This window comes from Frieseomelitta varia, unplaced genomic scaffold (assembly GCF_011392965.1).
Source record: "Frieseomelitta varia isolate USP_RPSP 00005682 unplaced genomic scaffold, Fvar_1.2 scaffold_192, whole genome shotgun sequence".
NCBI classification, from domain to species: domain Eukaryota; kingdom Metazoa; phylum Arthropoda; class Insecta; order Hymenoptera; family Apidae; genus Frieseomelitta; species Frieseomelitta varia.
The window spans coordinates 461,273-470,504 of record NW_025109661.1 but is presented as its reverse complement, the minus strand read 5'-3'; the positions used below and the strand labels follow the sequence as shown (position 1 = coordinate 470,504).

Genomic DNA, 9,232 nt, shown 5'->3' with positions numbered 1-9,232 from the left:
TATATATATATATACGTATATATATATATATATGTATACATGTATACGTATATATATATATATACGTATATATATATATATATGTATACATGTATACGTATATATATATATATATATATATATATGCGTCAGCGATCGATAAAATGCGTTCTCGTCTCTCGTAATCGTCCAAGAGGAAATCGTTCCGTCCAGCGTACGTTTGATCGCGCGCGTGCACGAGAGTCGTTGTCCTCGGACTTTGACGAACCTGGGCACTTCTCGCAGCGATCGAGATCTTTATTGTTATTCATTTACCTTCGTTTATGTGTATTTCGTTGCAGACCCTCTCGTTTTACGACGAGAGTTACGACTACGATTAGATTTCTAGATGAATTTATCGTTTTCTTTTTTTTCCTTTTTTTTTCTTTTTTTTTTTTTAACAGCGGAGCATGTTAAGGGGTGGGGCGGTGGGCGAGGAGAGGGGGAAAGGAGGGGGAGGGAGAAGGTGAGAGAGAAAACAGGCGGGAGAAAGAGGTGGAGGAAGAAACATAAAACAAAAACAAAAAAATAACGTAACAAACTAATTTTGAAATCGGATCGACCGGAGAAGACTTCGACCAACGTGTCGGAGGGGGGGGGGGGGGGGGAGGACGGACATGTTCAAATTAATAATAAATCAGTGTGTTGTACGACGTGTACGAGTTTTTGCTTGGTTGATTCGACGATGAAAGCGACAAAAAAAAAAAAAAGAAAGAGACGAATCGTTTATCGAAACGATGCGGTTCGACGCGACCTGGATAATTGTCGGCAGGTCGGAGCGTGTGGCGAGACGTCGCTTGTCCTTGTTTTCCCTCCTCCATTTTCCTAGATAACGTGCGATTTTGCCTGAATGCGAGGATACAATACGATGCGATACGATATTACACGATATTGCAAATGTGCAACGCGACGCTGCACGATACGAAATGCGGCACGATGCGACGCGATACGGTGTAACACAAGGGACGACGTCAGGCAAACAAGATGGCAAGAGGCAAATTGCGCGCGACAATCGTGCAATCGCGTGAGAGCAACAACAATAGTGCGAACGATCGTTTATTTTCGCAACGGACAGAGAGAGAGAGAGAGAGAGAGAGAGAGAGAGAGAGAGAGAGAGAGAGAGAGAGAGAGATCGGTGGTATCGATTTTATTAGACGAGTAAGCAGACGGATGGATGGATGGACGATCTCAAAGCCGGTCGAGTTCGACGGTTCGACGATCGGTCGTCGTCGGTTTCGTTGCGTTGTTCGATTCTTCCTGGTTCCTCAGGGCTGCGAGGAGAGCGCCGAACGAGACGACAACGCCGATCAAGCTGCACCATTGTAGCCCGGCCTCGACGGCGTTCACCAGATAGTGACTGAGATAAAGCGTTTGGCGAATCGATTCCGGTAGGTCGTCGAACACCATGTCGACCCAGATCAACGGTAGGATCGAGCCGTCTTCGAGATTTCCCGAGAATGGCATGCCGACAGCTTTTCGCACTTCCAGATTCAGCTGAAATCTCATTCTGGTGGCCACCGTGAAGCCTAAATGCTGCAAACCGGCAAGAAGAGAGAATAAGTTGTTGTACGTTGTAAATTATATACGTAGATGCACGCGACGATACATATACTATAGATACGATAGATATCGGTCTGTTCCAACCGCAAACGTACCGTGTGGAGGTCGACGTAGCTCTCGTGACGGTCCTGTTGGGGCGTTAATCCCTCGATCTTCTGGAACAACGACTCGTCGCCGGAGTAAAAGTGGGGAAAGGAGACGATCAACGGCGTGCCGAATTTGCAGGCGGATATGTTGAACGTTCCGGCTGGTGGGCATATTCTCGTGACTGAATCGTACGATTCCTTCGGGCAAAAACACGAGTCTTTGTTGCTAGTCGACGTAAATACGTTGCTCGGTAATTTGTACCTATGTATCATTCGACTGTTGAAGCGTGTTTCGTGCGACGACACTTTCGCCTTCGGGATCGGGAGGGAGGGGGGGGGGGGGTTAAATTCCTTTCGATCCGACGAGGAAAAGAGGAGGCGTGGGGAGGACGATCGGAAGCAAGTGCATACATACGTACGTACGTACGTATATGCGAGTGCTTGTAGGCGACGTGCAAACGAAGGAGAGAGATAAGGAAAGGGAGAGGAGACACGGATCAGGAGAGAGAGAGAGAGAGAGAGAGAGGCACGAGGTAAGAAAAAGGGCTGCAAAGTAAAAAGGGCTCACCTTAATGTAGGAATGCCGTTGGAGAAGCTGCGGCGCTCGTAACGAAAAGGCAATTGCCTGCAAAACTCCTTCGCGTTGACGTAGATGGTGGCGTTTGGCTGTTGTTGGATCAAATTCGGCGGGAACATGCTGCCGTCGGTGCCGTAGATTCGATCGCATTTCTCGTCACCCCAGATCCGGTAGCTCTCGTGGCCGTTGATCCGCTGGATTGATCCCAGGTCGTCCGTTCCCGTGTACATCGTGATGCGATCCGCGTTCAAGCCGTTTCTCTGAAACGCGTCGAACAAATGAGGGATGGTGGAGGGATGCTGGCGAGTAATCTCAGTAATCGAGTTCGTAAAGGATACGAATATATAATATATATGTACGTACGAACGCTAGGATTCCAAACTTGTCGTAGGGCAGGGATTGTTTCAACGGTGGGAATCGCTTGGCCATCTCGAACAGCTCGTCCTCGTAGCCCCAAAAGTACTCGCCGACCGGCAACTCGAGGAACGGATTGGCGCGTAGTTTCAGCCCGGTCACCATCATCGTGAATCCGATTTGCAGCAGGTAATTGAGGTCTCGGGAGTAGGCGAGGGCGGACATGAGCAACACGTTCGGCACGACCACATTCTGCCTCTCGGACAACCCGGAGATCCACTGGAAGCTCCTCTTCTCCTGATACGTGACCGTTCGATTCTCGTGCAGATGGACGTTCGTCCGGCTGAGGCTCTCCCGATAAACGAACGGGCCGACCTCCTGCACCTTCAGCTTCCTCGCGATCCCGCTCTCGAACTCGCGCACGTTCGTGTAATTGAAGACGTAGATGTTGCTCTGCAGGCCGACCGGCGGCCGCTGCCACAGCAGGAACGACCGGCTCCCGTTCCGCAGCTCCAGGTTCCAGAGGATCGCGTCGCGGAACGCGTTCGTGCACCAAAACAGCACGAACGTCACCACGCTCAGCAACGCCGCCAATCCGTACGCCCAACACCGTCCTCGCCGTCTTTGCGTTCCTCCGGTCAGTCTTTCAATCGCTCGCGCTATGCTCTTTTTCTCTTCCATTCTCTCTCTCTCTCTCTCTCTCTCTCTCTCTCTCTCTCTCTCTCTCTCTCTCTCTCTGTCACCTTTTCCTCCTTTCCTTCGACACAGCGGTCTATTATAGCTTATATTATTATTATTATTATTATATTATATATTATTAGCTTGATCATACACCGAGTTCTTTCTTTCACTTTAACGGACCCGCCTTCTGTTGCTTTTCGACGCTCTACTGCCCAGTTCCTGCACGTAAACTATCACGTACAAAAATCTCCCCACCTTTCTCCGGAATTGTCGATAACCTCCTCCGTCGACGGCGATGACCCGAAACTTGGGATGTTCTTTGAATCGTCGAAAACGATCAGACGTCGTCGTCTCTTTTGTCCTGTGCTCTCCTAGACTAGGCTAGTGCTGCTCCGATCCTTTCTTTCACCCTCGATCACCTTTCCCTTTCGATCTGCATCCCTCTTTCCTTCCTCTCCTCGTTATTTTACCCATTCTTTTTTTTTTTTTTTGCCTCGAGGATTTTCTCTCTCCCCCTCCAATCTCTCTCTTTCTGCTGTTTGTTGCTTTTCCAAATCTTGTTCTCCGACATTGTGACAGTTGTAACTGGTGTAAGCGGTGCCGAATCGAGACCGCGGATTCCACGTGGAGATGCGCGAAATCGATTCGCGCTACCATCTAGTTTGTCGTAAACGAAAGAAAGAAGCTAAGACGACGATCGGCGATAACGACGGGCGTTATTATTATTATTGGCGTAGCGAGAGGTTGGCGTGTCATCTTCTTTGCCGCCGTTTCTCGTCTTTTACCGCAAATCGTCCGATTGCTCGCGATACATGTGCCAGACAGGTACTCACCGTTTACAGGGTAACCAAAACGAAGGCAAAGGTAAATTCTTTCCGCGGGACGGGTCGGAAGAAGAGCCGCTCCGGATGCTCCAGTTTTCCATGGAAATCGATTTCAAAAAACGTGACGACGGGACGGGTCGGCGAAGAGTCGTACGAATTTATCGCGAGACGTTCGCGAAATGTTGTGACTAGCAGATGCCCTTTTCACCTTGCTTGCTCAGCGGTCTTCTCTTCGCTATTTCTCCTCTGCGCCCAGATACCGTACTAATCTGAACAACGATTTTTATCCCCCAACATGGAGGATATTATGTATTATTATGTCAAAAAAGTAAATCGGTCTGCGCGCGTTGCTCGACTCGAGCTTCGGTCGAAACGACGAGTTTCTATTCGCGATCGCGACTCTCTCTCTCTCTGAAAGAGAGTCTCTGCGCTCCTCTCTATCTCTGCACGCACGACGACTACCGATTCACCAAATCGTTTATCGCTCCTCTTCCTTCCTGCGATACGTCCGGAGGCGACGCCATCCGACCCGCTGCCGCTCGCTGTCGTTTGCACCAATTTGCACAGCCACGTCCAACAGTAGTTGCTAAAAATAAATAATACAACCGGATCAAAATCCCAAATTATTCGAGTGTCGCGAAAATGACGTGATTGGCCCTGCCACCTTTGGAATTGAATTCTTTCCGGTAACGTTCGTTTCGTCCTCTGAGAGAGCTCCTCGTGAAAAAGCTGGCTCATCGCCCATAGAATTCCTATTCGGAAGGTTGGTGTTTCAGCTTCGCGCTTTTAGACTAGCGAATCCAAGGTTGGCATAGCCAGCCGTGCGTTTCGAATAACTTTTGCGCTACACCATTAACGCTGAACAATTTCGTGACACTTGCCACAAGATCCGCTGACATATGCAACTCTATACATACATATACATACGTACACGTACGCTGTGTAACTTGCAACTACCCAAGAACTTATTTACGTACGCAGAACGTGACGCTTCGTCCGTTTTTCCTATCTCTTACCACGGATTATCGATTCGCGGTATTTCCACGGTATTGAATTGGAGATGAAATTTTTTTTGTGAAATTCACAAATCAAATATGCAAAAGAATATCCTAGAATCTTGTACGTAACCATGTACAAATATGGAATTTGTCTTTTCATGATTCTGCGTATAAAACTTGTTATTTGTATTCTTAACGATTGATCAAACGAACATCTCTCGCTCCTGCAGTTTGCCGCGATACATTTGGTATAAGTGATGATTTTCGAAAAAGATTCATTTTGTGGCTCGTTTATACCTAAAAATTACAAATCAATTTGTATTTTGCAATTTTCTTATAAACCTCAACCTTATTTCTAAAACTGGCAAGAGAAACGATCGTTTTGCCATTTTAAGTTAATTGTACAACTTACAAAGTTTTTCTGCCAAATTTATTTACTTATTCGATAGTTGATGGCCACGTGAAACTGTCGTTGTATCTATGCTGACTCAGTTTGCAATTTTATCGACGATAAATTGTTGTTTTTCTCTAGCGATGATAATTTCTCATCTGAGGTCTAACAAAAATATCAAAACATACACATCAACTTATTTATCTCTTCCATTTATCCGTATGTTTTACTATTTTGTACATCAGAATCAGTTTATAAATAAATTGATTAATAAATTTTTAAACACAATGTAACATGCCAGGAAATATTGCTCGAGTGACTCGATACACAGATTGAGTAAGATTTACAAATTTATGTACCTGCATTTTATAGGTCGAGTTGAATGCAAGAAAGCTGAAGATTCCTCTTTAAAGACGCAATTGAAACAGTTCGCCAGTTCATCCTCTTCATTAGTTTCTTTTACAAGCAAAATTTTGATTGTTTTTTTTTTCCTTTATTAATTGGCTCAAAGCGCTTAGCCTATATGCTACTTACTGCATGCTACACAAATATAGTTTTTAGATATGTATATATATGTAAATAGATACAAAAAATGGATGTGTAATTAGATATAAATTAGAAGTAAAATAATTGATACAAAAATGGATGACGGTCTTAATACGTTGATTAGCTACTTAGTTTCAGTACTTCTTCATTCCTGTTGCCTTTTAAATTTTGTGGTTATTGATTTTGAGAGAATTTCTATTTTTGACAGTTTGATTTGCGGATGTTTTAAGAATTCCTTGACCATGAATGGTCAGTGAATTTTATTTGTGATTTTAATTGGTTGGTCCATTATGATCGGTTGGAGACACTAGCGCCGCGTAGCGATGAAACCAAGGAACTAAAATCGCTACAGCGTGTGACACAATTGCCACAAGCACGCAGGTACAGACAAGATATACGGGTAGATCCATAAAATGGACTCACGCTTCATCTGTGCCATTGCTTTACTTGCTACAAATGTAGCGACCGCTACCTCCGCGCAATTTGAAACAGCGCCACCTACATCCGCTCAAACTTTCCGTCGCAAGGTGAGTTTCCAATAGAACAGGCAGCGACATCTTTTCGTAAAAGAAATAAAAAACCCTAGAAAACCGGAAAAACGCGGGAAAAGAGTTTTCCCCCTCTTCATAAACCAAGGGTATAAAACCTGGTATACTACTATATAACTACTACGTTCACTACTATCTTCGCTACTGGTAAGAACCATTCTGTACAAAAATTTGTAAGCGCACATTTCTAAAAATAAACCAAGACTATACATAGACTGTAAAAGAATTACGTATATTTTTGTACGCGAACCTACGGCAGAATCTTGCCTTATCGACTCAGGTTCCTACACAAATGTAGAAGCACGTAGTAGATAAAGTAGAATCCTACCACGGGTTCTCATATAAATAATCAGACTCGTATGAATTCTTTGGTAGATATATATTTTGAATTATACAACTTTGGTTTTCTAATCACAGCACTTACACGTAATGGATATACTTAGAGCCTCGATGGTAGCGAACGAAGACTAGGAAAAAGAAGAAGGGCTTTTCCTTTTTGCAACCCGGTTTTATAGCCTCGGTTTGCGAAGAGGGGAAAAACTTTTTTCCCGCCTTTTTCCCGCTTTTCCCGGGCTTTTATTTTTGCTCGGGAAAAGGTGTCGCTCGCTGCTTTAATGGAAACGCACCTTTCGACGGAAGGTTCTTGCGGATGTACGTGGCGCTGTCTGGTATTGCGCAGAGGTAGCGGTCGCTACACAAACAAGCAAAGTGCTGTCGCCTATCAAGTCCCTCTGGAACTAACTAGGGAGAGAAACGGACTTTACATTCTTATCCTTTCAGTTTCAGTCGGAGCTGAGAGGTTAGATGGCAGCACTGTTTACAGACAAGGAGCGATTACCTGCACCATTTCACCGTTACATGGCACTAGCCTACATGTTTCAGTAACATATGTACAAATTAATCAAGTTTGATGAATCGAGAAAATTGAAATTTAACGGATTGAATTGAAAAACGTTAGCCAACTTTGCAATTTAAATTTTCATTTTCAAAAAAAATGAATTAATTGGATCTTTGTTTTTAAAACTCAATCTTTCTTCCTGTATTCCGCTTTCGATCTGCAAAATAATAATGAGTAATGATTTAAAGTTTCTGCTCAATAGAATCGGAGCACTCTGTTGGTTAGGGGAGTGCAATAGTGTGTAACAGATTTGCATTATATAACAAGCAAGACGGTTGTGCAACGAGAACAGGAATCGATTTTAGTTCCATCTTTATACCGCTACGCGACACTATCAACTTTCAGTGTCAATGAACTGATCAAACTTTCGATTGCGGAAAAAACTAATCAAGAGGATTAATCCGTGAACGTTTCAAACATTGGATTCACAGCTTTCCTCCAATATACGATTTAATCCGTAAAACTGTATAAAGATTTGAAAATTCCGCTCGATAAATCGAAACTGGTATCTTTATATACGCGCGATGTGTTTACGAATGTTTTGCCTTCTCTCTCCCTCTCTCTCTCTCTCTCTCTCTCTCTTTGTCCCTGTACGAAATAAGAATAATGATGTTTTCCTATTTTTGAAGGTAATATGCTAATTAAAAAGTTGTAGAACAAGAATGTTTGTTCATCAGCGTACACTAAAAATTTAAAATGTACGATAAACTTTTGTCAGTAATGGATGATCAAATTCATCGTAACAATTTTAACAAGCACAGCATTTCGTAAGAAATTTGAATATTACATTTCACAACAGTGAATGACTAATTGGATATTTATAATGGGCGTTTTGACGCATGATATGTGCATGTAGGTAAATATTAATACGGACAAGTGTGTGAATGTTGTTTTCCTTTTGAATCATAATGGAGAGTGCGTAACTGCTGAATGGTAATTATATTTGTGTATGTGTCACTTGTGCATACACGCATATGTATGTATTTTTTTTCTTCATTGTGCTTTCTTATGTTTCTTTTTAAAAAGGACGCCTCATGAATTACGCATGCACGAAACGGTGTGCATGATACGGAAAGAAGTAAGTAGTTTATTTGTTTGAACTTTTGGAACGAAATACGTTGATGAACTAGAAATACACATGCATGTATACGCATGTAAACGAGTGTAAAGATACGAGCGATACGTTTCAAACATAGTTATCATCGCCATCATCCGCATCGAACCGCTGTCAGCCATAGACAAGTCGTTTTCCAATAGATGGCGGTACGTGCTATAGTGATGTAGCGACCTATAGTTCCTCGAGTACGAGTTTCGAACACCAACTTGCACAAGCCGCAAGTGGCTGTGCGCCTAGCGTCGAAGTCAACCGATATTCGATGTTAAGCAAACAGAGTGCGAAACCGGCTAGGATGGGGTGAACCAATCCAGCCTTAGCGAATAATTACAACAACAAGCGTCTGGGGTAAGGAGTCGCTGCCATCAGCCCTACTGATGAGTCTAGGCAGCGACTCTGAGACGAAATGCACAACCTTTCCTCACCTTACCCACATCATCACTTCCTACATTATCCTCGCATTATCATCGCCATTTCAAACCCTTCAGTGATTATGATAATTTATATTTATATCACAATACTATAAATAAATAATAACTCTGTAATTAATTTTAGTTGTTTATATAAAAATATTATCAATATCACAAAATATACAATTACTAATAATTTAATGAAGATTACATAATGGAAGTTAAAT

At 43.3% G+C, this 9,232-nt stretch overlaps 2 protein-coding genes across 2 annotated transcripts in view; one reads left to right on the top strand and one right to left on the bottom strand.

Moving 5' to 3' along the window:
- Window positions 1–48: 48 nt before the first annotated feature.
- The window catches only part of LOC122539194 (CCR4-NOT transcription complex subunit 9), an 11,648-nt gene continuing 2,464 nt past the window's right edge, over window positions 49–9,232 (top strand). Inside the window, exon 1 of the mRNA XM_043673901.1 lies at window positions 49–1,152. Within this exon, the coding sequence (XP_043529836.1) occupies window positions 1,003–1,152 (150 nt within the window). The 5' untranslated portion in view covers window positions 49–1,002. The remainder of the gene's footprint in view (window positions 1,153–9,232) is intronic.
- Window positions 664–5,271, bottom strand: LOC122539186 (scavenger receptor class B member 1-like). Its single transcript, XM_043673888.1, has 5 exons — window positions 4,110–5,271; window positions 2,605–3,933; window positions 2,233–2,501; window positions 1,674–1,926; window positions 664–1,551 (listed from the first exon to the last, which is right to left on the bottom strand). The coding sequence occupies exons 2-5, from the start codon at window positions 3,274–3,276 to the stop codon at window positions 1,207–1,209; spliced, it is 1,539 nt and encodes a 512-aa protein (XP_043529823.1). The 5' UTR covers window positions 3,277–3,933; window positions 4,110–5,271; the 3' UTR covers window positions 664–1,206.

Excerpts from the sequence above, each read along its gene's own strand:
- LOC122539186 (XM_043673888.1), bottom strand. The coding sequence starts at position 3,276 with ATGGAAGAGAAAAAGAGCATAGCGCGAGCGATTGAAAGACTGACCGGA. Across the intron at positions 2,502-2,604 it reads AGTTTGGAATCCTAGCGTTC|AGAAACGGCTTGAACGCGGA; the intron begins GTACGTACATAT and ends GACGCGTTTCAG. Across the intron at positions 1,927-2,232 it reads AACGGCATTCCTACATTAAG|GTACAAATTACCGAGCAACG; the intron begins GTGAGCCCTTTT and ends AATGATACATAG.